Source organism: Spermophilus citellus (genome assembly GCF_964194105.1).
Source record: "Spermophilus citellus genome assembly, chromosome: 16".
Lineage (NCBI taxonomy): Eukaryota > Metazoa > Chordata > Mammalia > Rodentia > Sciuridae > Spermophilus > Spermophilus citellus.
In genome coordinates this window covers 62,313,573-62,341,174 of record NC_138196.1, presented here as the reverse complement: position 1 = coordinate 62,341,174, position 27,602 = coordinate 62,313,573, and the positions used below count along the sequence as shown (strand labels likewise).

The 27,602-nt window shown below is 36.0% G+C and overlaps 2 protein-coding genes across 4 annotated transcripts in view; one reads left to right on the top strand and one right to left on the bottom strand.

Annotated features, from left to right (window-relative positions):
* The window catches only part of GALNT7 (polypeptide N-acetylgalactosaminyltransferase 7), a 127,335-nt gene extending 119,236 nt beyond the window's left edge, over nt 1–8,099 (top strand). For all 3 annotated transcript variants that reach the window (XM_081268879.1, XM_081268880.1, XM_081268881.1), the window contains 3 exons: nt 404–502; nt 1,283–1,411; nt 5,666–8,099. In XM_081268879.1, coding sequence (XP_081125005.1) covers nt 404–502; nt 1,283–1,411; nt 5,666–5,803 — 366 coding nt within the window. In that variant the 3' untranslated portion in view covers nt 5,804–8,099. The remainder of the gene's footprint in view (nt 1–403; nt 503–1,282; nt 1,412–5,665) is intronic.
* A 4,621-nt stretch (nt 8,100–12,720) lies between these two features.
* Nucleotides 12,721–17,119, bottom strand: HMGB2 (high mobility group box 2). The gene is made up of 5 exons (XM_081269021.1): nt 16,926–17,119; nt 16,228–16,396; nt 15,861–16,006; nt 15,609–15,783; nt 12,721–15,038 (listed from the first exon to the last, which is right to left on the bottom strand). The coding sequence occupies exons 2-5, from the start codon at nt 16,375–16,377 to the stop codon at nt 14,877–14,879; spliced, it is 633 nt and encodes a 210-aa protein (XP_081125147.1). The 5' UTR covers nt 16,378–16,396; nt 16,926–17,119; the 3' UTR covers nt 12,721–14,876.
* Nucleotides 17,120–27,602: the final 10,483 nt, after the last annotated feature.

The following is a 27,602-nucleotide window of genomic DNA, read 5'->3' as shown; positions in this document are numbered from 1 at the left end:
GTGAGTTCTTACAAATCCACTTCTGCTCTAAATTCCTAGGGCCAGTGTCTGTTGCCACTGTGGTAAGGTAGCTTTATTCTCTTTGTTTCTCATTCATGTCAATTGTTATGATTCTGAAATTGTACTTATGGTATCATTTTATTTTTTTCCCCTGTGGTATTTTAAAGCTTGTACCCTTACTTGAGCTCATCCCAGTGTTGACTTCAAGATCAGAATTTCAAAGATGACTGGTTTGCTCAAAATCACTTAAAGACTGACAATGCCATAATAACCTAGCAATAGACACCCCCAGATTTCCCTTGCAAATTGCAATATTTAACATGAAAATCTTTTACTCTGATATTAGGGCTTATTAAAGAGCTAAAGCATTTCTTGCTTTTTGGTCCTTTGTTTATATTTTTAGATCAGAGGCTTTGAAACTGCTTACTGCATTGATAGCATGGGAAAAACAAATGGAGGTATTGTTGAACTTGGACCCTGCCACAGGATGGGAGGAAATCAGGTACATCACCTTCTTTTGCATATACATTGGTCAGCATTGAGAGATGCAGGGTTTATTGATCACAGGATTTAGTTTTGTTTTCAGTTTGATTTTTGTTTTCTCCTGTCCAAGGATCAAACCTAGGGTTTCATGCATACTAGGAGAACGCTCCACCACTGAGCTGCATCCCCAAGCCCAGTATTTTTGTTTTGATAAAATAAAACATTCTTTAAAGAATTGACAATGTTAAAACATTCACTTAAGTAAGGGAATAATAGCAGTCTTGGATATAACAAGCAGAATCTAGGAGTGATGTCTATATGTAAGAGATTAAAATATTTTCTGAGTAGGTACTTGTCACTTCAATAAAGTAGAGTATTACTGACAGTAATGTATTTTACTAATATATTTTCTTACTACCTTATTTGGGTATTTTTCTTATGTCTAATTTAGATTATGAAATATTATCAGGTCTTTACAATTTTTCATTTTCTCACATAATAATACATAATAAGTATGTGTTAATGACCCATTCTGTATTTTAGAGGCTAAAGAACACAATTGTTTTAAGTGTTTACAGAGATCTTCACCAACTTCAGCCTGCGGAATAACAGTTCCAAACACACAAAACTATAAAACAATAAGTTAGTTATTCAGCTTAATTATAGGAATTTAATTTCTTCCTTGCTTCCCTCCCTCTTCTCCCTTTCTTCCTTTTTTTTTCTTCTTTTTTTGTAAAGGGCATATGAGTAGGGAAGTTGCCTCTGTTATTTGTTTCCTTTTTTTTTTTCTTCTTAATAGCTTTTCCGAATCAATGAAGCAAATCAGCTCATGCAATATGACCAGTGTTTGGCAAAAGGGCCTGATGGAACAAAAGTTATGATTATGCACTGTAATCTAAATGAATTTAAGGAATGGCAGTACTTCAAGGTATTGTTTCAACTCTTAAAATATTGTTTTATGCTGTTTGATTTTCAATAGCAACTAGCATGGAATTTGGATGAATAAATCTTAAAACCTACATACAAATTGACTTGCATTTTCCTCTCATTTAGTCATTTGAACAGGTTCTCCTGAGTACTGGGTGAATTATTGTTTTATAATGAGGCATCACTTTTATTCTCTGATATAATATTGTCATATAATGAGGTCACAGTGATGTTCATGAAAACCTACTGCTAATTTCAGTAACTCAGGAAAATCGGTATTCTAGAAGTAATCCTCACCATTGTTCTAGGCTCAAAGTTGGATTTTTAAATCTAAATGAGTCATTCACTAAAGTAAAATGTATTAATACCATAAAAAATGTGTGGTTAGTATTTCATGTCGTCCAGCAGGTGGAGATAGAGACAAACATATAAAACTAGGATGCTTAAGCCTTCTCTGCTTCCTTATCATTGTTTGCTAATTAAAAATAACAGGATAAATGTATCTATTTGCTTGTATTAAAGGTCGGATTTATTCACATAACATTTCTGGGACAGTTTTTCTGTTTCAGCTGTGTCTGTTTAATGCTCTAGGACAAGGTGAGGATCAAACATAAATTATGAATAATCAAAGTGAGTTATGGGTTGTTTTCACAATCTAGATTTGACTAAAATAAACCAATTTATTATGAGATAAAACATTTGGAATGCTTTTTCAAACTGAAAGAACATGGCAACACTCAACTTTACTCATCTAATATTTGTTATCATACCCCATCTGTTGTGTAAGCACTTATTTGCTATGTAGTAATAATATTATGACCCATCTTAATAATTCCCAGTTATCATCTTTCATAGATAATAAACAAACGTGGTAAATATGTGTCAATTACTCTTTTCCCTTATAACAAGTTAAGAAAAAGATTAACAAACCATGAAGAACAGAGCATTTATTTTCATAAAGAAAAATGAATAGCAGTAAATGGAAGAGATCAGTGAGAACAATATTAGTATAATAGTAGAAGAAGCCTAGTAGACCAGAAATAACCATCAAAAAGTAATGGAGAGGGGTAGGGAGTGTGGCTCAGTGGTAGAGCAGAGCCCTGGGCTCATTCCCCAACACCATTTTAAAAAAAAAGTGATGGATAAAAAATGGAATATATGTTGTTTTAGATATTTTAAAGGAGACTGAATTAAATGCACTTTTGTACATCAGACTCTGCTAAGTCTTCGCTAATGTTCAATGACACAATAGATGGTCTGAGAGTATGAAAAATAGCCACACACTATGCTATAATGTCAGAGAAGAAAAATTCAGTAATAAAAATAAGCAAAATGTCATTAGAGTGCAAAGGAGAGATTAATAGAAGTAATTATTTCTGACAATTTTCACAGAGGAGGTATTATTGCACCGGATCTGAAATATACAAAAAGCTTCCCATGGAAATCCAAGCATGGTGGTACTTACCTGTAATCCTAGAGACTGAGAAAACTGAGGCAGTAGGATTCCAAATTAAAGGCGAGCCTCAGCTACTTAGTAAGACTAAGCAACTTAGTAAGACCCTCTCTCAAAATAAAAAAGTAGAAAGGTCTGGGGTTGTGGCTCAGTGATAAAGTGACCCTGGGTTCAGTCCCCAAACCCCACTTCCCAAAAGAAAAAAGCTTCCCATGGAAAATAAATAAGAAAGGTAGATGTGCAGAGGTATGCCATCAAAATATATAGGAAATTCTGAGAATCTCATTTTGTTTGGTATCTGTAAATTATGCACTATCAGAAAGAACATTGAACTTCATTTTGTCAGTTTTGGAGAGTGATTGAGATTATTTGAGAAAGATAATAATAGGAAACAATGGATACTTTCAGGAAAATAATCCTGAAAAATACTGCAAGATATGAACTGATGGAGCAAGGTCAGCTCCAGCAGCAATTCTCAAACTTTCTGATCTCTGGACTTTCTTTACAATCTTCAAAATTATTGAAACTCCCTCTCAAACAGCTTTTGTTTAGGTAGATTATCACTAATAATATTTCTAGCATTAGAAATTAAATCTGAGAAATTTGTAAATTTTTTTAAGTCATGTAAAAGTAAGACTAATCACCTTATTACATGGTAATATAAATACCATATTTTAAATGAAAAATATACACACATGCAAATAGAAGAATATTATAGTCTAGAGTTTTGTAAATCCCTTTAATGTCTGGTTTATAGAAGGCAGCTAGATTCATATTGCTTCTGTATTCAAATGAAATTTGTTAAGTTGACATACAAGAGGAAAATCCTGCCACACACACAAACATGCAGTTTGAGAGAGAGGGATAATTTAATAATCTTTTCAGAAAATTGTGACTGTTCTTTGTTACTGCACTGCAATTCAATAATTGATAGTTAGAAATGTTATTGACAATGTAGAATCTGAAATCATATCACTGAAATTTTGTTGTGTTTTAAACATTAAAATCCATTGGTCTTCCTTACGTTCTTTTAAACAAGGTATTAATTTTATTTTCCCACAGGATCTTTATATATATATAGATATAGATACAACACATCACAACCTTGCAATCTTCCAGCATGACCTGTTTCTACAAGAAGCATGCCAGACCATAAGACTTTGTAGCAGAGTCTTTAAGAGCATTCAGTTGAGAAAAATAGAAAAGGCAGATCTCAGGGAAGCCTGGGCAAGCCCAAAGGCTGAGCTGCATCCTGTACTCTAAAGCAGTCCTTATCTTTTCAGATCTTTCTATGTTTTCTTATTCATAACATTCCCACTGGAGTGTTCATACTCTTCCTCAGTGTCAGGCTGCCATCTTTCTGAAGCCTTCTGCAGTTTCAACTTTGCCCACAGGGAGCCAGCATCTTCAATCTGGGTCACATTAACAAAGTGGGCATTGTTTAGGGTGCCCAAACACCTTATTCCATGGGCATGATGCCATTCACAAAGTGCCCCTGAAAGGCCTTGAAATTGAATCTTTTATCCATATGAGCTTTAAACATCATGCATTGCTCACTTAGAAATAATTTTTACTAAGTTACATAAATCTTTCAAATGTTAATACATTTCATTGTACAATGTCCAAAAATCACAAATATAACCACTACTGGTTTCATCAAAAAGGTCTTTTTGTGAAGCTGTCAGTTTCTCATGGTGATGGATACAGGTTTTCCAAAACTCAAGTTTTGCTTGCAGACTCAAATTTTATCAATTACAACAGACACTGTCAGGTTTTTTTTTTTTTTTTCCTTTTTCTTCCTTGAAGTGACAGGTTCACTTCAGTTTTGAGAAAATCTCTACCCATTACCCAAGTTTGAATAATCATAGTTTGTTGATGAATTATTCTTTCAAGTAACAGTGACATTTTATTAAAAAAACAACAACAGGTAGTTCATCCCTCACATCAGTTATACAAGTGCTTGTCCAGAAAATACCATTGTACTTTATTGTGTAGAAATATTTGATACATACTTCCCATTCCATCTCTTGGAGTAGTTTTGAACAATAGACTTGAGGTTCAAGATTTAATAAGATTAATAAGTGTTAACCACTTAACCAAAGCAATTCTTAAACAAAACCAAGATTGGTTTTTTAACTGTATGTGGCAGTGAAGAATATGACTACTAGCATATTTGGGTGTCATTGCTTGATTTATGCTAAGGCTCCAGTGGTTTTACTCCATTGCTTTTATTCCAATGGTGTAAATGTCAATACATTGAAAAGGTAAATGAGTTTTTAGTTTTCTGAAAATAGTTTTCACCTTATAGATCTAATCTTGGATAGTCTGCAGACCACACTTTGAGAAACACTGAGTTATAGTAAAACAACTTACAACGTATGATGAAAACTAATATAAGGTATAGTCAGTAGGGATGAGAAGGAAAAAATATAAACCAGAAACATTACAAATATCAGTTCTTGATAACTGGTGTAACACAACAAATGAAGAAAAGTGCAGTATTTCCTGAGGACTGGAAAGTGGTATTGTCATTTTTGCCCAGAATAGGAACTCAAAGTAGTAGACTTAAGGGTAAAGATGATGAATTTAGGATTGTACACATTGAATTTTATGTACCAGCAATATGTTAAGACTTAACAGACAATAAAAGGACCTAGAAATCTGACAATCAAGAAAAATCCAAAGTCTGAGATGTGGTAGGGTTGAAAGATTTCCTTATGAAAGCCAGATATTGACTGCTAATAGCAGGGCTATCAGAAGAGTCCAAATTTAAAACTCATTTTTCCTTATTGTGTTTTCCAGAACCTGCACAGATTTACTCACATTCCTTCAGGAAAGTGCTTGGATCGCTCCGAGGTCCTACATCAAGTGTTCATCTCTAATTGTGACTCTAGTAAAATGACTCAAAAGTGGGAAATGAATAATATCCACAGTCTTTAGAAAGAATAAAAGAAACCAATAATCTACCTACTGACAAGTAAATTTATACAGGACTGAAAACCGCCTGAAAACTGCTGCAACAATTATTAACTCTGTACAGCTCCAAACCTGGAACCTCCTGATCAGTTTGAAGGACATCGATAAACTGTGATTTTACAATAACATTATCATCTGCAGTTACTGTTTACAAAACTGCTTTTACCTTAAACTTTGTAGATGTTTACATCTTTTTTGTTTTATTTTAAGATGATGTTGGTAATTTGTGCCTTTAACTCTGTTTTGTGGGAACAGAGTTAAAAGCATGTCGTCTTCTTTGGGATTACACTCAGGGGTCTGAAAGGCAGTTTGATTTTTTTTTTTTTAAACACTTGAAAAAAGGTTGTAGTAACCAGACTTTCATATATAACTTGGTGATTATCAACCTCTTGTGTCTTTATTTAATTTTACATCTTTTTGAAGCACTGCCACAGGTTATTAGCCCAGGTGGCCTTCCTTCACAGTCATGCTGCTTTTTTGAAAGGTGAATTTCAACACATTTAGTGCCTCTTTCATTTCTCAGTATATTTTTCAAGACCTTTTGATGAAATTTATAGGATGGTAATGATGGAATGAATTGTCACCTGTATCAGGAATACTTAGACTTCTCAGAAATGAATTTGTGTGCTGCCATTTGCTATGAAGTTGAATGTTATGTGGCTTGAGTAAGAAATGATGATATGTAACATCTTAAGGCTTTAGTACATGGGGTTTGAAAATTGTGTGGCATTAACTCTCACACAAACCTGCTGGCATTCTCAGTGCCATCTGTCCATGCCAACTCTTAGGGTAGCAAAGGGATCTTCCAACTAGAGAAAAATTGTACTCCTACATTTAGGATTTACTTTTCCCCGGTACCTGTTGATATAGAAAGCTATAAATAAATCTAAGTTTTGAAACTTGGGCAGGGAGGGGAATACCCAAAATAATAAAACACTGCTATAATAAACACGTCAAAGGTTCATTCTGGCTGAGGTAAGAATTTCTAAGCCCTTTTTAGATTAAGCCTTATAAAACTCCTGTGCATTACATCCTAAGTTGTGTAACCTATGAAACCAAGAGTGAATTGATATTTCATTTATCTTCATCCAAATGAAATTCCCTATATATATTTTAAATTAAATTACTAAGAATACCACTCATTAACAATTGTGAACTACTTTGTGTTGAATCGGGTATTAATTCTCTTATATTTCTTAATTTCTTTTTTAGTAAGTGTATTTTTATTAGCATTTTTCCAGTGAAAAGATTTGCTTAGGTTTAAACATTTATTAGGACAGTACCTACTAAAGGAGAACCAAATACTGCAAATAGTCTATTCAATTTTGATGTCTAAATAAAGTCTTTTATTACCCAAAAGATTAAAATGCCTAGGTTGGGTGCTTAAAAAATGTGATAAGGTGGAAAATGGCAAGTAAATTAAGCATTTTTTATCTGTAATCATGGTATCATTACAGTGAAAGGAATTAAAAAACTACTGCCATGGGGAAATATTTTTAAAGCCTAAAAAAGAAAAGAATCCTACATTTGTTTAAAAGAAAAGCCTACGTATTTGTTTCCTCCAAATTTAGTTCTTAAATTTGGAGAGTAAAAGTTAAACATCCTAAACAGTTTTATTCAAAATTTTGAGTTTTCAGTTTGTATTTTGCTACTGATCTGTGGTCAGCCATTTTAATGTTCATCCATTTCTAGGGATATTTAAAAAGAAATACATTTATATGCTTATATAATTGCAAAATCAACTATAAAAAAGAAACCGAGAGAGAATTGAATTGGTACTTTAATTACTTTTGTGTTGGCAAATAGGCTCCATTTTCCATGTTGAATAGATTATAACCTTGTTATCTATGCATAGGCCTAAGAAAGGTGGCACATGAACTGTGCATGTAATTTTATGGGTAAATTAAATGGTTGTTTTTTTTGTGCAATTCGTTAAAAGAAGATACTCTATGAACATGATTCTATATATTGAAATCAGAAACCTTACCAAACGTGAAAAACATCAGAAGCTGCTGCCATAATGACTATTTTCTACTGTAGGCTGCTTTGGAAATAATTCCCATATCCTTGCTTTGTAAGTTGATAATATCACTATGCATTTCTACACATTTTATAAATTTGATTTATGCAGATTTTGATACACTGTATGTTTCTGTAGAAACTGTACAAATATTCAAAATTTTATTAGGGTAAATTTGAGAAGCTTATGTATATCCTAATTCTGGGTTGCTTGTTTTTTAGGTGAGAAAAAAATAAAATATTGTATTTTAACCCAATGTGTTTTTCAGTATTTGTAATCATTTCTAAATCTACACATTTTAAAGAATTAGTTTAATTTACAAGATATACTGTTTATAGCTAAAATATTACAAACCATAGTTACTAGTTGACTTTGTGCTTGAGTGTTGAGTTAGAATTCTGCTGCATGTGCTTAGAATACTCAGCGCTTACCTGTCTATAGGAAGGAAGCAAATTTTTTTTAAAAAAAATTTTACATATTATGAGTTTTATAATCATCCAAATGTTGCAAATATAAAGGTTTCTTTTTACAATTCTAGTTACCTGTGAATGGCAATTTTTTAAATCACCTATCCAATTATAAAGTATAATCCCAGTAAGCTATATCTTTCTTGGTAATGTATTCTACTATATAATTGCCTATTGAAAGTGAAAGTGTCTTTAAATCAAAATTCTTTACAACCAAACAGATCAAGTGAGTAGAGAAAAGCAAAGAGAAGGGAAGCATACGAGAATGAAATTAGAAATAATGCATAAGACCTTGTGGTGCAAAACATGCCATCCCAAGAGAAAACATGGCTGCTAACTGATTCAAGTAAGTAGCTTTGTTGACTTGGGACCTTCCAACTCATTTGCCTGTTTCATGTCTTTCAATTCTTCGCTGCTGTAGGGATAGGCTAGGAATGAATAGTGACAGCACTAGACTGGAATAAATGGAGACTCGCTTACTTCATAAGATAGTCTCTTACAGCAATCTTGGAATATATTTTGTTTCCAGGGAAAATGTAATCGGAAAAGAATCCACCTGTAATTCAATGTAATTCAAAAACATGACAGCTACCTGACCTGAGCCAGATATTTAATAGTAGTTTAGGAATATGAAAATCAGTCCATGTGAAAGCACTTTTTAAAAATATAAAGCACTAAGAAAATATTATTCATTAGAATCAATCTGTGTGAAAATGGACAAAATTGGAATGGATTTTGAGGACCATTATCCCTGCAAGTGGAGAATAAAGAAAGGACTGTTTCTAAATTAGATTCAATAATTGCTCTACAATTCTCATTTTTAAGATTTTGAAATGCTCATAGTTGAGGTTAGTAGATTTCAACTTCTGAGTGAATTACACCTGGTTCAGTACATCTGAACAGAAGTGTGACAGAGGGGTCCTTAATTTTTTCATTATAGTCTGCTCATCTGAATGGTAGTATAATATAGTTTAATAGGGTGGACTCCAAAGTCTGACCGTTTGTATTTGAATCCCTGTTCCACTACAAAATACTTGGGTGAGTTATTTAACCTCTGTACTAACAGTTTGCTTGTTTGTAAAATGGGGGAAATAATAGTGCCTATTTTAGAGGGTTGTTATTAGTATTAAATGAGTTAATATAAAGTTCCTGGAATATAGTCAAGGTAATATGTTAACTATTATTATCTGGTTTCAAAGTCTTAAAATCTGTCTTTAATCAGAATAAGAAGATGGCTACACTGCATACCTCTAGAAAAGCTATGTGTGTATGCCTGTGTTTCAAAATCATATGTCATATATCATTACCCCTACTTTATAAGTGAAAATTAACCTCAAAAGTTAAAGAAACTAGAGGTAAGATGGTTTCCAAAAGAAATTACCGTCTTAGCCTCATGTCATTCACATGATAAGCAGAAAGTAGTTTTCAGTGGTCCAATTCAACTCTTAGATAGAACCAAGTGCCATCTTGAAAGATACTGTGCCCTTTAAATTATCTTTAAATGAAATTTCACTTGGGATTTTAATATGGGTAAATAAGATGGGCTCAGCAGTGCTCACAAGTAATCCCAACAACTCTGAAGTAAGTCTGAGGCAGGAAGTTCTTAAGTTCAAAGCCAGCCTCAGCAACTTAGTGGGACTCTGCTGCCTCAAAATAATAATCTTTTTTAAAGGTCCAAGAATGTAGCTCAGTGGCAAAGCACCCCTGGGTTCAATCCTCAGTACCAAAAAAAAAAAATCTTTTTAAGTATGGGTAATCATACTCCAAATGAATTTAGATAATTTAAGATTAAATCAAAACTTTTTTTTTTTTTTTTTTGTACTGGGCATGGAATCTATTGAGCTACATCCCCAGTCCTTTTTACTTCTTTGAGGCAGGGTCTAAGTTGCTGAGGCTGGCCTTAAACTCATGATTCGCTTGCTTTAACCTCTTGAGTCTTTAGGATTACAGGTGTGTGCCACCATGGTGGGCTCAAAACTAAATAGTAGAAAATAGCTATGACATAGTAATTGGTATTGACATTACCCTGGCTATTCTAAACAACTCTAAAACTGGACAAAATATATAGGGGCAACTGTTTTTAGGAATTGGTTTACAGACAAACTATTTTTAAAAAGGGAAATGGGGTGAAACCCAGGTTCACTGTGTCTAAGAGAACTTTCTCCACCGTGGTATAACAAATGGATAATGGAGCTCAAGAATGATGATACTGCTGAGCTGAGCAAGAAAAGTGGGGGTTTGGGGTTGTTAAAGCTGATGGAATTTCTCAGGGAAGTTAGTGAAGGTGAGTCCTTTTGTGTATTAGCTGACCTGTACAGGAATTTTATAGTGCTGCCATTTGTAATAGCAAAATAATAATAATAATCTGAATACCCATTGAAAGGAGAATGGATGAATTTTACCATAACAGAAACATTACGGTGATGAACATGAATGGACTAGATATAAACAGTCTTAGTAATACTATGTTAAGTGAAAAAGGCAATTCCTCAAGTACTCCATTCAGCACTCTTTATAAATACTAAGTGACTAAAAATTAAATATACAGTAAGTTGTATGTTTATACAAGAGGTTAAATAATTGTAAGTTCACAAATTTCATGTTGGGGTTAAGGACATAAATCCTGTACTTGATATCCCCAGAACCCTGTGGTAGGAATTTCTATTTGATGCTGAGAAAAACTCTTAAAGAACGTCTTCCATGGTTATTTTTCCTACCCACATTGACGGACAAAAATCTCAGAAGTGAATCTAATTACTCTATCATACATCTATACATAGTCATATGTGCGCGCACGTGTGTGTATACATACACACACATGTACAAAAAATGTATATATATGTATATATTTATACCCATATGTATATTCATATATAGATGTCTGTAGATAGATGGATAGAACCATCAATTGATCGATCTACTTGTTTGAGCTAAATAGTGGCTGTCCACTTTGCCCTGGGCATTATATGCTTACAAATATGCATAGAACACTTTGTGACACTAGGGTATTTGCCCAAGAGTTTTCTTGTATGCTCCTTAGTTCACCACATACAAGCTTTTTTCCTGGTCTAGGTTTTTATGTTTCCTATGAGTAAATATCCTGTCTCTAAAAATGCCATCATCTCATGAGGAACTCTCAAGAAGAACTAATCCAAAAATGGCTTGTATGTGTGGGTGCACAAGCATCCACACCAAACTTTGCACCCAGGGCTTTGGGTGCTAAGCAAGTGCTCTACCACTGAGCTACACCCCCACTCCCTAAAAATGGCTTATTTCTAAAAGGTTATTTTCTTTTTAAAAGGAGCTTCTGCAGTGGCATAATAGCTCCTTTAATTTTCTTGCTATTCCCCAAGAAATAAAATAATTTCTAGTGATATATGTAGTAATGGGAAGTCAGATTTAGGGTACTGTTGTATTTATATTATTGTAAGATAAGCTATTTACTATTCATCGAAAATGATGCTGTTAAAAGGCAAAATATTTTTTAAAGCATACTATTAACTCACCAAGTTTGCAGTGTGTGCTTTGATGTATAAAGGACCATAGCGTCTTCTAGCCCAGTGCCCTATTACAAGTTAAAAGACCAAAACTAGTGGCCGACATTGGGGAAGAAATAAATCTGAGCCTTTCTCAGTCCTTGCACTCATTTCAGGAGGACCAAATATTTAAATTTTAAAAAAGAAAAACCAAAGTTTTTTTGTTGTTGTTGTTATAATCTGAATAGGAAAGAACTCTGAAAACCATGAAAGAACTGAAACATTTGACTACAGAGAAATAAGAAATCTTCATGAAAAAAGTACCAAAAGTCAAAGAAATATTTACATGTCATAAAAAATCCTTTTCCTTCATATTAAATAAACTATGAATAACAAGACCAATCAGACAAAAAAGATCACAGATCCAGAGAAAACACAATTGGCTCTTAAATGTAATAAAAAATAACAGGAGAAAACATTTTTATATATCACAATAAGGGACTAAAAAGTTTGAGAATTATGTTGATGAGGAAACCAGTCACTGCAAAACATAAAACGTGGAGTATATTTAGCACACCTTCTATGGAGAGCAATTTTAGCAGGCTTCAGCAAGAAGCCTGAGAGAAAACTTAACAAAGCACAAAGACAGTTTCTACCAGATCCTATGTATGGGGTTTGGTTTTTATAATTAGCAATTTTTTAAAATATGCATGCCTTTTACCTAGCTACTCCTTATAGGATTTTTTTTTTTTTTAAGAGAGAGTGAGAGAGGAGAGTGAGAAAGAGAGAATTTTTAATATTTTTTAGTTCTTGGCGGACACAACATCTTTGTTTGTATGTGGTGCTGAGGATCGAACCCGGGCCGCACGCATGCCAGGCGAGCGCGCTACCGCTTGAGCCACATCCCCAGCCCCTTATAGGATTCTTTCATGTGTGAAATCACAAGGATAGTCACAGCAACATTGTTCTTAAAGAAAAAAATATATATACAATATCTTTATTTGGTTGCATACTGCAGTTAGCTATTTAATATGCCAACTGTCATACTAAAAAGTTACCAACAATGTTAAGAACTACGTATTTAGATATATGTATCTAGATGTATACATACACCCGTTATTTATGGTTACACCTTTATTGGATAAAGTATTGCATCACTGGAGTTATCCAAGTTAATAGTCTGGAACAGTATAGCTGGGACTTAATAAGATGAACTATCCTCTCATATCTACCCTTTTACATTTTGTACCACTTAAATATGACCTATTTATAAAGCTTACATAAACATACCTCCAATTAGCGGCTAGTCTAGAATTTTAAAAATTACTCTCATTTCAATGCTTTCATGTATCTTTTAGTCACCTAGTCGCAATTATTGAGAACTTGTTTAGTCTCCCAGATCTGAAATTTTTATTTCAAACATGAGCTAGGCAGGGCCCATTTCAAATCCTGATTTGCTATTGATTCAAATGGGTGTTCTTAAACTACAAACAACAGAATGTCAGTATCCCAAAGTTAGGGGACAAGAAACTCGATAGGACAGCTTTGTGGGTCTAATCTATAGATATGGAAATTAAGTAAACACAAAATTTCTCTATTTAGATTTTAACAACTTCCCATCTTTTCTGTGCATTAGGTGCTGTTTCCGAGTACTTTACAAAATTTTCATCATTAAAACACTGTGAAGTAGGTATTTATCCCATATTACAAATGGGAAAAAATAGGCTCAAAAGTTCCTACTTCTATAAAGCCCTACACCAGGGTATGCATGTGAAATACATTACCCCAAATACTTTAATTGTACTAAGTCACCGAACACCTGAAGACAAATTTTTATTTTATGATCAGTGAAAATCCTGCCAGGTAAGTTAGTGCACACCTGTAATCCCAGCCACTCACAAAACTGAGACAGGGTTGCAAGTTTAAGACCAATCTCAGCTACTTAGCAAGACCCTAAAGTTGTAATGAGACCCTGCCTCTAAACAAAACAAAAATGGGCTGGGGACATGACTCAGTGGTTAAGTGACCCTTGGTTCAATCCTCTATCAAAAAGAAAAAAAAAAAAAAAACCCAAACTTAGGTAATCAAGATAGTCAAACTGTCAACAAAGACTTCTGTAGGTAGGCATTTAGTCCATAGATGATCAACTTTCACTAATACCTCTAATATCAACTTACAAGTTAACTGTTGCCTCCTCAAGTAAGCATTCCTAAAATAAATGCCATCCCCTATAAATACAAATTCTAGTGAAATTCAGATTAGTCAGGGAATATCACAATCAAATACTTCATAGGCTAGTTACCTAGAATTCTAGACTTAAGACCCAAGATTTCAGATATAATTCAAAATCTACTCAGGTATTCTACCTTTAACTTAATAAAAAGCTAAAATTCTTGTAATTTTTTTAAAAAAAATCAAACGTGTACATTTTAGAATTCACCACCCTAGCTACATAAAATTTCTGAAGACCAGAGCGGGTAAGGGACAAGTTACTTAATAAATGAATATAAGCATCAAGCACAAAGTGTAATCTTTCTTTGAAAAGAAAGTTCATAAATTTCTTAAAGTGTATTAAATTCCAGATCTGAATTTCAAAGTTTAAAACATTTTACTAATTCTACTGTTACCTAAGAACTATTGGGCATAAATTTTTTTCAAAAGGGAAAACTACTTTAGCGTATTAAGACAAAGACAATAGGAATAATATACATAATTTTATTACAAAATTTTTTTTAAAAAAAACAAAATGCAACATCCTAAAAAACCCAAAATTTACTAATTCCTATCAGTTTGCTGTGCTACCATACACAAGAAATTAAAGAAACCATTAAATATTTAGGAACATTCAACATCAAAAGCTTTAAAATCTAACTGTATGTAGTAGCCCTTCAAAAAGCTACAATCTGCATTTTTAAAAAAGTATTTTCTCTACAAAGAATCTTAGCAACTATACAAAAATCTGTACAGTTTTTATACTGAAGCTAATGTTGAGCTGCACTTGAATTCACATTCTTAGCAAAACAGTTGCCTGAGCACACACACACACTCCACACACATCATTACAGGACAGCCACTTATTCTTCATCCTCCTCCTCTTCCTCATCATCTTCATCCTCCTCCTCTTCTTCCTCTTCCTCTTCATCTTCTGGTTCACTCTTCTTCTTTGAGCCTGTTGGCCTACCAGGGCCCTTCTTTCCTGCTTCACTTTTGCCCTTAGCACGGTATGCAGCAATATCCTGAAATATTGTCAAAATAATATAATCAACATCCGGTGTCATTACTCAACTCTGAAAAACCACTTCATTGTAAAAAATCTAAAAACTTGACCAATAACCTTGATAGCTGTCTACATAGGTATTCAGAGTCTACCTTACTTTGGGGAATATTTGTTTGCTTTAGACTTTCAGAAACCAATGGTGTAAAAAATGGGAGTTGGTCAGTGAGTGCTTTCGCTACCAATATTCATTTACATCACACATTTCCCTGCCAACTTCACATTCTGAATACATCTACACAAAATATTTGGCCCTCCAACTTCTTAAAACAGACTTATCTAACTACAAATGAGAACATATGTAGGAAATTTCACAGTGCTACAAACATTGCTTTCAGTCAAAGGAAGGAAGGCTTCAATGAGCTTGTTGCTTAATTGGACAAATTCCATTAAGGCTCTTCTTAATGTAACTGATGACTATTAACATAAGATTGCCTGAACTTCCCAACTTTCTACAGTTCATATCTAACATACTTTTAAAAAAAGAATGTCTACCTCATTTTAACCTCTTTTTAAGACTAACACAATATACCTTCTCATATTTCTCCTTTAGCTTAGCTGCTTTCTGTTCATATGGCTGTTTATCTTTGGCTGACTGCTCAGACCACATTTCACCCAGTTTTTTTGCAGTATCCCCAATGGACAGGCCTGGGTGTTCACTTTTGATCTTTGGGCGATGTTCAGAGCAAAACAGGAAGAAGGCAGATCTGAAAGAAAGCAACAGGGTTAATAAAGCAAAAGTAAAAATCTAAGGGATAGTTTGGTTAATTTAAAATAAACTTACGGTGGTCTCTTAGGAGCGTTGGGATCTTTTTTCTTTCCTTTCTTATCACCTTTGGGAGGAACGTAATTTTTCATCTCCCTGTCATAGCGAGCTTTGTCACTTTTTGCCATATCTTCAAACTTCGACTTCTCCTTTGCAGACATGGTCTATGAGCATAGAATGAGGAGTAAAAACACAGCAATTTTGTAAGCTACAGACATCCAAAAAAGATTAAGAGCATCTTTAAGGATCACCTTTTCTTAGTTAACAACTCTGTTTCGTCGCTTCAGTGAAATACTGAAGTGGGCTGCCTGAAACGCCAGTCATCAAGGTTGTTAGCTGCCTGCCCAAAACACCTGAAAACCCTCAGCTCTGAAGCCCTCCTCACCTTCCATCTCTCCGAGCACTTCTTGGAGAATTCGGCGAAGTTGACGGAAGAGTCCGGGTGTTTCTTCTTGTGCTCTTCCCGGCAGGTCTGCACGAAGAAGGCGTACGAGGACATTTTGCCCCTCGGCTTGTTGGGGTCTCCTTTACCCATGGTGGCAGCCGCCGTCTACCTGGCGTGGAGAAAGCCGGCGGGTGGGCGCGGAGCCCGCAGCAGCGCTGGCGGGGTGCAGCTTCCCGCCCAAACCCGGCCCGCGCCCCCCTCCCCGCGGGCAGGCGGCCGCCGCGCCCGGCTCCCCAGCCGCCTCCGCCCGCCGCAACAGCCGCGGCCGCCGACTCCTTACGCCGGCTCAGCAAGTTTCTCCGCGAGGCCGGATTCCGCCGCCCGCCCCTCACCGAGGCCCGGGACGCCGCGAGCGCCCTCGAAACCCTTTCCCGACAGAAATGTCCCCCGACTTCTACGTCGCGAGCCTAGCGCAGACTAGTCGCCTCGCGACCGACATTCAAAAACTACTGGAACCGGGCCCGGGGGAGCTTCCCGCCCTCCGGCCTGCCCCGACACCCGACCCCGCCCGCCCTTGGCAGCCCCGGCCCTCACCAGCCAGTACCCCAAATTCAGCTCGCCAGGTCGGACCCCAGGAGTCACGGCTCCGAGACACAAGAGAGGGCTCTGAGGGAAAGGGGAAGGACAGGCCCACGAACCAGAAGAGATTAAGGGGGATTCTTGCCTGATGGGAACTTTTCCTCAGAGACCCGCAGAGCGGCCGGATCAGAAAGAGAAGCTTCCTCCCCTGGGCTCCGGTGTGAACTGGTTTATCGCTAACGCAACCCTCAGCCTCTTGTTTTGCAGAGTTCTCCGCGCCACGGCAACTTGACCAGCGCCGCCAGAGACCACACCCCCACCTCTCTGATTGGCTCGTACGATTATTCAAACCCGGGGAGTCCCCGCCTCCTCCCCAAGACGTCTCCCTATTGGTCAGTGTCTCTCTAGGTCCGTGCCCCTTTCCCCAGCCTAGCAGGTTCGGTGGGTCGCCCAGGTCGTTAACTCCCAGACCCGTTAGAACCGGTCAGAAGAGGAATGTACTGCTCGATCCTGATTGGCGGCAGGAAAAGGGTTTGAAAAATGGCGGGCCTGACAGTGATTGGCCAGGACTGCAAATGGAGGAGTGGTTGGCCCTAGAGGAAAAGCCCCGCCAGATTTAAAAGTAATAGTCAGGAGCCTGGGGGTGGTTCTCCAGGGCGTGGCGGTGGCATCTGGGCTTACTGACGCTCAGGTAAAGGCGGAAGCCTGTCTCATCCCTTTTCCAACCAGTTTTGGTCCTTTCTCTCCTACGTCCCAGCTCGACCCTGCAGCGTTGTCTCTTGGGAGCTGTAGTCCCTTGCGGCCCTGCAGTCTCCCTAGCACTGTTCAAAAAACAGTAAGTGGGGGAGACTGAGGAGTTTGATCCGCGGACCGATTTCTCAGCCCCTGGGATGTGTCGTTGAGGCTGAGTAGACCCGCAAAAGACTAGGCGAGAAGCCTCAGAGTGTGAGGCGCTTCCCGCCGAGGGAGTTTCCCTCGGGAAGTCCCGCCCTTCATTGACTCTTTGTCTCAGGTGTCAAACATTAGGAGGTGAACGCGCGCGCCCTCCCGCGCCCCGCTCGCCCCGCCTCCCTGGCCTGTCCGGGATTTCGGCTGTAGGCGGCCGGGCCGACTGGGGACCCGCGGCCCACGCCCCAGTCCTCAGCGCACGCGTGGAGGTCGGGGCCCTGGCGGCCGCCTCACTTTGCTCATTGACTCAGGCTTCTAAGGTGACAGTTTTTAAAAAATTGAAAATCTAATAAAACAATGGATGCTTCACCCTGCCTCACCCCCAGTTGCATATATTCGTCAAATTATGTACAGCAACATTTTAGACTCCTGCAAGCTGCCTTAACTTGCTGCTTACCAGCCTCACAAGCTGCCTTCCCTAAGGTAGGACTTTGACACTTTAGTAAACTATTTCTGTGTTATGTCTAGTTTTGAAGGTTTCCCCGCCCCCAGCCTTTTGGCCTATTATCTACGGGTTTTTAATTTTGTCTTGTTTTTACAGTAAGTTTGCTTGCATTTGAAACTGCATGCTCCTCTTTGGTTTGAGTATGGTAATCATACTCGGTGATACCTCAGATCCAGCAATTCTTTACCCAGATTTACTAATAAAAACTATAGATTTTTTTTTTAAAAGTGTATTTCCCTTATGACGGGATAGTGGTTGCTCAATATTGTGAATGCAGTTCATGCCAGTGAATTGTACACCGACAAATGGCTAAAATGGTGACTCTTATGTATGTTTTACCACAATTAAAAAAAAAAGTGGCAGTTTTTCAAAAAGATAAAAGTGAATTTTCTTATTTTAAGGATCTTAAGAATTTTATTAGTCATAATCCTTAATTTATAACATTTTTGTGTCTGCTGAAACTTCTATACCTACAAAATGACAATTGCAACTATAAGTTGTGCTTATATAAGAATTGGGCATTTACTCAAGAACTGTTTACTGAATATGTTAAGCATTGAATTTAGCAGTAAAAATATAAAAATGAAATGTCATGGCCTTTGCCCTTGGAATATTTACAGTGTAGAGGAAGACAAAAATAGGAAAGGGCAGTAAAACATAATAATTGTTGAAATTGTTCAATTATGAGAGCATAAAATAATTACCTAACACCATGGGGAAGTAGGGAAGCCTTCCTTGAAAGTAGCATTTGATTACAGTTGGAGTGGGAATATTAAATAAGGGGGAAAATAAACAGAAAGGCCTTTGAAAGAGCCTGACTTATTTGGAGATCAACTAGAAGGATGGTGTTGGACTGGCAGTTTACAAAGAAATTTAGTCTTTCCTATAGTCGAAGGAATTACTGAAAATTGTGAGAAAGGGTAAAATAATTAGATTTCCACCTTAGATGGTAGCGTTTACAGCATGATAAAAATGAAGTCACATTAACTTTAAAGTCATACTCCACTGAGTTCAGTGGCACAGATCCATAATCCAGTTACTCAGGAGGCTGAGGCAGGAGAGTTGAAAGTTGGAGGCCACCCTGGGCAATTTAGTGAGGCCTGTCTCAAAATTGTTGAAAAGGGGCTGGCCATAGCTCTGAAGCAGAGAGTTCCTGGGTTCAATCCCCAGTACCAATATTTACTAAAGTTTACTTCACTTGGAGAATTTTGTGTTGCAATAATAAATTGGTTTCAAAACTTTTTATGTCACTATAAAGCAATAGTGAATTTATTCAACATCCCAAATCAACCCACTTAAATCAAATGTATGAAATATGATATGTCAAGAGCTTTGTAATGTTTTGAACAACTAATAAAAAAAATAGAATAACTCAAAAAAAATCCCAAATCAGAGCTACTAACTGAAGTCTACATTTCATTCTATTTTATAAGAATCATGATTCTAAGACCTTTTTCCTTTCAATTATACTAGCAATTGGTTGGGTGTGAGGTGCTTATTTTTCAGAAAGGTTTTTTAATCCCTAATCTTGATGCCTAGAAGAGCAAAGGACCATCAGGCAAGCCAAGATTGATGATAGGCTCACTTAAGTGTTATAGGTTAAATTGTGCCCCCCTCAAACTTCATATGTTGAATTTTTAGCACCCAGTACCTCAGAAGATAATCTTAATTGGGAATAGGGTCATTGTGGGATGCTATTAGTTAAGACAAGGTCATACTGGAGTAGGATGAGCCCCTAATCCAGTATGATTGATGTCCTTATCAAAAAGAAAAATTTGGACACCTATACAGGTATAGAGGTAAGACAGTGTGAAAACACAAAAATATAGCACATACAAGTAGAGAAACCTGTAACAGATTCTCCTTCCCTTACTGCTCTCAGATCTGCTGATACCAATTTCCATTCTTCATCATAGCAGAGAAAAGAAAAACATTTCTATATTTAATCTACTTTTACCACTGCTGTTAAGATTTCACTTTCATGCTATACTTCCTGGCCTAGAAGTAGTAATACTGAGAAGCACATTAAAGTGTAAATAGGTTTAACTAAGATCTTGATGGTTGTTGATTACAGAACACTACCATTTTTGGTGGAAAAAAAATAAAGTATCTGGTAGCATCAAAAAAAAAAAAAAACACTTAGTCCTAAATATAATTCTGAAAAGATGAATTAATACACAAAAAAATCAAGGCCTGGGCTGGAGATATGGCTCAGTGGTAGAGTGCTTGCCTACCATGCATGAGGCCAGAGTTCAATCCTCAGTACCACCAAAACGAGAAAAAAAGAAAGAAAAAAAAAATCAAGGCCTGATTCACCATAGTATGACTTATTTGACATACTATTACAACTTTATCAGAAAACTGAAATGTCCTAAAAGGAGTAATACTAAAGGTCTTTTCCACTGTTCCAGTCTTATGATATTTCTAAATAGGGAAATAAAGTGGTATTCTCAATTAACTTGAAAACCATTTTTTTCCAAGAACACATTAATTTTATGTATTTTAAAACAAATACCCTATATTTATTAAGGCAGTACACCTTTCTAAAAGATGATGAAAAGCAAAATGTATTTTTTCTTCATAAAAATGATAAATAAAGGGGCTGGAGCTGTGGCTCAGTGGTAGAGCACTTGCCTAGCATTGTGAGGCACAATGGTTTCAATCCTCAACACCATGTATAATACATAAATAAATAAATTAAATAAAGGTTTATTGACAACTAAAAAATATTTTTAAAAAGATAAAAAAACAAGAACTTGTGATTTAGAACAATTCACTCGGCATTTCTAGGCCTATGATTGACAAACTAAATTGAGCTTCAGGGGATAATCTCTAAAGTATCAACTGACAAACTGTATGATTCTGTAATTTTGGCAGTATGTGATCATATATGTGAGCAAATAAACATATTTTAACTTATGCAATTGTAATGTAGTTCAGTGATTATAATTAAACTTAAAAATATAAATAACGTGTCTTTAAGAATACTGATTAGTTTTAATTCCAGTTATTCTAAAACAGTGGTTGATGGAGTAAGAGTTGATAGATGCTAAACATAATAAATTATGTAGACCAAACTGGATCACACAATATCTCCATCATCTTATCCTTTCATTAAAATTATCTGGACAACTCTTCCCCTCAGATGGTATCATTATATCACTTTATTTGCCAAACTATCTTAATTCAGCATCTCATGAATCATAAAACATATGCTGTTAGCAATAAACTAATTATGAGGAGCAATACTATTTCCAAAGTTTGTCCCTATCCTATACCTACCTGTAAACAACTATTTAAAAACTTGAATTTATCTACAACAATGTCAGTCTTGCAGAATTGTATTAAAATGATATGCTAGATTGGAATGCCTATCATTTATTTGACCAGTCTTCCTAAAAATTTTATACTTTTAATAATCTGTGGTCATAATCAGATTGGAAAATACTAATGGATAATATGTACATTTTTTTTTCCAGTACTAGGGATTAAATCCTGGGGGCTCTGCCACTGAGCTATCTCCCCATCCCTTTTATTTTTTTATTTTGAGACAGGGTCTCACTAAATTGCAGAGACTGGCCTGAGTCTCACTAAATTGCAGAGACTGCAATCCTCCTGAGTCACTGAGATTAAGGCATGCTCCACAGTGCCTGGCAGGATATACATTTTTTGTAGAACCTTCCCCTGAAAAGCGATAAATAAATTCTCAATGGTGATTATCATTGATTAATTAACTCATAAAGTGAGCCAAAATGAAGTCTACTTTATACAAGGTTAGTAGCATATAAAATAGTTATTTTGAGTTGCACAGTTGGTGAATAAACTGAAAAAAATACTCTGCACAGTTCCTCAAAGAGTAATCTTAGATTGGAGCTGAGTATTTTCAAGTTGTTTAAAAGGCAGTGAGGAAAGATAAGCCTATTATCAAGTAGGCACATCCACATGTGGGTAGATCACTGATTATGAGGCCTAACTGTATACTCACTTCAGAAATGAAATTTAGTGATATAGTTGAATAATGTATTTTTGAAGAACTGAAAATACAAGTTTTAAAAAATGAAAAATGTGGGCAGGCACAGTTGCACATGCCTGTAATCCCAGCAGCTTGGAAGCCAAAGGCAGGAGAATCGAGAATTCAACGCCAGCCTCAGCAGATCAGTGAGGCCCTAAGCAACTTAGTGAGACTGTCTCAAAATAAATAAAAATGGCTTGGAATATGACTCAGTGTTTAAGCATCCTTTGGTTCAATACCTTGTACTAAAAAATAGAAAGAAAACAAAGTTATTTTTAACTATTAAACTGTTTTTGTGAATCTAGATAAAATCTCCATGAGAAAAGTGATTTATTCCTGATGAAAATAATTTTCCAGTCTTTCAAGGGTAAGGAGTCAGAGACCACCAAGCCCTCAATCAAAAGGTCATGCAGGGCTTGGGTTGTGGCTCAGTGGTAGAGAGCTTGCCTAGCACATGTGAGACACTGGGTTCGATACCCAGCAGTACATTAAAAAAAAAAATTTTAAAAAAACTTGTATTAAAAGAAAAAAAAATATCATGCAGCAATAAATATCTAAGGAACAGGAATAAACCACAGGTGATCTGGGTCTTATTAAAACTTTGCAACACAGAATGGACACTGCTGAATCCCTCACTGGATTGTGATAAGTAGCTCCTTATCCTTCCATCTATTAGAGAGGTTGTTCCTACCTAAATGACAAAGGTCAAACCTGCTCTAGTAAAATATATCTTTTAAGCACATCATAATACAAAGTGTTAAACCTAAAGACATGCTGGGTCCAGTGGTGCACACCTGTAATCCTAGGATGACTCAGGAAGCTGAGGCAGGAGGATCACAAGTCCACGGCCGGCCCCAGCAACTTAGAGAAGTACTGAGAAATTTAGTGAGACCCTATCTCAAAATAAAAAGGGCTGGGATGTAGCTCAGTGGTAGAGAGTCCCTGGGTTCAATCCTTGGGAAGGGAAGGAAAGCAAGGGAGAGCTTTGCAGGGGATAAAGGAAGGAAGGGATTGGGTACAGATATAGTTCAATGGTTCAATACCCAGTACCACCCGCCAAAGGAAAAGAAGAAGAAGGAACCAGAGGAGAGAGATTCAAGAAAGCAAAAATAAATCTGACAGCCAACTCTTAAATGAGAAGCCTATGGAATGGCTTTAGAAACAAAAATGAGAAAGTACCTTGAGTTCAATATCCAGGGGAAAAGTTTTCAAGAATTAAGAGGGAAAAAAAAGATGTTTCGAGACAAAAAAGTTGTCCTGCTTAAGGAAAATAATCTTAAATCATCAGGAGGAGAAAAGGATCACAAATAAGGGTAATTATGTGGATTTAGAAAGAGTATTACCTGTTTAAAACAGCAATAATAACTGTATAATGTGGAAGTAGAATATATGACAACAATAGCAAAAAAGATGAGAAGGATAAGTGGAGTTGTTATAAAGGTCTTTTATAGTTCATAAAGTGGTAAAAATAGCAATTTGTATTAAACTATATTGAGCCAAGCATGCTATATCCTGTTTAAGGTGCTAATATAAATACATATAAATAAATACATATGTATTAGATATATGCCTGTGTAAAAATTTATCCTCTTGCACATAAGATGCCATGTCTTAATCTATACTAAAAGTCAATGACTAATGATTAGTAAGCATGTGAAATATGTTTAATATTGTTAGTCATTAGGGAAATGCAAACTAAAATCACAGTAGACACCCCCACTTCTCACTAGGATGATTACAATCAAAAGATGGTAGAAGTGTGGTAAAGATGTGGAAAAATTGAAACCTTCTATATCACTGATGGGAATGGAAATGCTATAGTCATATGGAAAACAGTTTGGCAGTTTCTCAAAATTTAAACACTCCAAGGCATCAACCCAAGAGAAATGAAAACCAATGTCCACAAAAACACTTTGATGCAAATGTTCATAGCAGTCTTATTTGTAAAAGCCCTAAACTAGAAACAATCCAAATGCCCACTACTGGACAGTGAATAAACAAAAATATGGTATATCCATGCATTGAAATACTATTCATCAATAAAAACAAACAACAATACAAGCTATAATATGAATAAACCTTAAAAACATTATACTAAGTGAAAGAAGTGAGACAAACATAACATTTCTGTAACAGACAAATGTATAAAATCAGAAAGCAGAAGATTGCCCCGGGACTGGAAATGGTATCAGGAACTGGCTGAAGAAAGGCACAATGGAATGTCTTCAGGTGATAGAAATGTTCTAAAACTAGATTATGGTGATGGTTGCATAAGTTTACTAAAAATCATTGAACCATATACTTCAAATGGGTAAAATTTATTATATATATAAATTACACCCCAACAAAGCTATTTTTTTTAAAAAGCCAATGACTTGTTAGAACATGACATTTGAAATAGTCAAGGACTGAATATTCTAAAAGACAATGTGCATCTCCCAGAGTTTCATGACATTTAGTGGACAAAAATCTAGCTATAGATGGCAGACCTTGCTTTCATACAATAGGAAAGTAATTCTTTTGTAAATAATTTTGAAAATAACTTTTTATCTACTTTTTTATAGGTATTTTCAGTTAAGGTAAATTTGTTTTATATTTATTGCTAATGGCGCTATTAATAATTACCCAGAGGTAGATTGTCTTTAAATGTAAAGCGTATATTCAGTTGCACCAATCATCAAATAGAAACAATGCAAAAAGTATTGGGTTTGCTGGAGCACCCCAACTAGCATTCAGTGCACACTAATTAAACACTATAAGCAAACCACACAATCCTAGGGCAACCATGAGCCCCAAAATACCTCCCATGCCACATGACTTCTCTTAGTAAAAGAGCAGATGTTGTCCTTGTCTGGTGGTTCTCTCCAGCCGATGGCTGGACATCAGGGAATGGTAGAGTCAATCTACAGATGGACAGCAAGGCAGCCAGTCTGACTGATGGCCTTGGAGCAAACCTCTTCATTGTGGCAGGATAGCAATTTAAATACAGTTCCAAGTTGGTGGTGTATGTTGGTTATTGGTTACACCCAGTGAAAGTCAATGTCCATTGGTTATGTCCAGTGAGGTAATGTAATTGCAATTGGGCGTGTTCTTTGAGCGTGTCCATGGATCTATGCTCCCTATCAATTGTGACCATTCATTGATAAGCATGCCTATGGCTAGCGTCCCTTGCAGCTCTTCATCAGTGGCAAGCAGACATGACTAAGCAGTTCAGTGGCTGCTGTTCCTTATGGCCAGCAATTTAATGAGTCCCAGCATGTCTATGGCAGATGCTTCTTACAATATTAGTACTATGTTGATCTTAGGTTAAACCAATGATAGTTTTTTTTCTTAAGTTTGGTAATGACTTAAAATTGCAAATTCTAATGTAAATACACATAAATATAAAGGTAATATATTTACTTTGTCTTCTAATTTTGTTCCTGTGCTTAGTAGTTTGACTGTATTTAGAAATACATTTACAAACAATATGAAATTTTCAGATGTACTTTTCAAATAATCCTAGAATTTTAATTAAGCTAATTAAATTTGGATTAATGGATAAATAAAAAGAAGAGCTTGGGCTGGAATTGTAGCTCAGTGGTAGAGTGCTTGCCTGGCATGTGTGAAGCACTAGGTTTGATCCTTAGCACCACATAAAAATAAATAAAGATACTGAGTCCATCTACAACAACAAAATTTTTTTAAGTTTATTCTGTATCTAGTAGGATTAATTGAAATTTTAAAAGAGTAAAAATTAAAGAAGTGATCTTCATTGAAAACATTAACAATCATACTAGGAATTTGTATAAGCAATTCTCTAGATAGTGATCCAGCTCTTGTTCAGACACAGAAGAATTCTGTCCATTCAGTAATATTTAGGCCTATCTTATTCCCATATTTGTTTGTTTGGGGGTTTTGGGTCCCAAAGATCTTAAGAATGGAGTAATTATAATCCTAGAACCTGAAACTGCTGAGTATGAGACCAAAACCAAATCTATTCTCAAAATTCAAAAATAGAAGCCAGTGAAAAAATTCCATCCAAATTTTAAATAATATTAATGAGGACAAGATTTAAGCAAAAGAATCTATTTCTCAAGTCTTTCTCCTACATGAGGCCCTCAACATCCCAAGCTAAAAATTCTGGATTCATCTTCAGGGTCTAATGTAAGCTATTGTTTTCCACTGCCATTGCTGCTGCCTACCCTAAATATCTTCTCACCACTACAGCCTTTCCAAACACTTAAACCTATGGGTCTCCAAGATGTTCCTATTATGTCAGCAAATAAGAAAAATACACTGAAAAGCATGCATGCTGATTTATAACATGAAAGAGAAGCAACAGAGAAGATAGGCATAAAAGGACACAGGTTAAAAAAAATAACAGTGATAAGCAGTAAGGTCAAGAATGGATCAGGAGGTAAACTGCACAAAATAACAAATATATGGAGAGAGGCTAGATTTTATGAACTTTGTGGCTCAGGCCATTTATATTTAACAGTAGGATATATATAATGCCATTTACTTAACAGTGTTTTATATGATTTTAAGTATTGTAAAACTATCAGTCTTCAAAATAACACCAATGAGATATGTATACTATTATCTTTGTGGTATAGAAGTAACTGAAGCAAAGAGCAAGTAATTGCCTAAGCTCACAGTGTTAGTGTTCAACCAGGAAAACAAAAATCACTTCAGATATTTCAGAGAGAAATATTACTGAGAGAATCATTACAAAAATATTAGGGCTGGAGGAGCAAAAAGGGAAGGTGCTTTAATCCAGAGGTAACTTTAATTATTGATATTTGTGTTGATACTAATATGGAACAAGAAAAGCTACCGTCTATCATTAAAAGGACAAAAGGCAAATAGTGTTATAAAAAACCCACAACTGTGATGCTTCTAAGGCTTTTGGAATATAACTATGGCATTATTGGAACTCTCTCTGCTAGGTGTATTTCAGGAAGTCAGCAACCAGCCTTTACCTTGCCCCTACCATTCCTGGATCCAGGATAGAAGAGAACAACACTCCTAAGGCTGCTGAAGTCAGAAGGGAAAAAAATGTTTTCTGTGTTCCTCTTGCCTTTTAATCTTCCATTAGCAGAACTGAAATCAGTAGGCAAGTGAGTCTGGCAAATGCTTTTTAGGATGCCAGTACCCTGTGGTACACAAGAGAGAGTAAAAGAATGAAAATGGAACCGAGAAACAACTAGCACAAATAACTGTCAAGTGACAGAGTTTAAATTTCAAGCAGTTGGCTCCTGAGTCCATGATCTTAACTACAATAGTATGTTATGACACTATGACATGCTATAACAACAGGATTTCACACATTTTTAAATTTATAGCTGTTGACTAAGGCAGGTTGGCAACAAAGAAATTCTAAGGATTGAGTTCATTCTACAAATGTTA

Bases quoted from the DNA above. Each gene is read 5' to 3' on its own strand.
- HMGB2 (XM_081269021.1), bottom strand. From the start codon at position 16,377: ATGGGTAAAGGAGACCCCAACAAGCCGAGGGGCAAAATGTCCTCGTAC. The intron at 16,007-16,227 runs GTGAGGAGGGCT...CTATGCTCATAG, and splicing joins AGTGCTCGGAGAGATGGAAG to ACCATGTCTGCAAAGGAGAA. The intron at 15,784-15,860 runs GTAAGTTTATTT...GCTTTCTTTCAG, and splicing joins AACGCTCCTAAGAGACCACC to ATCTGCCTTCTTCCTGTTTT.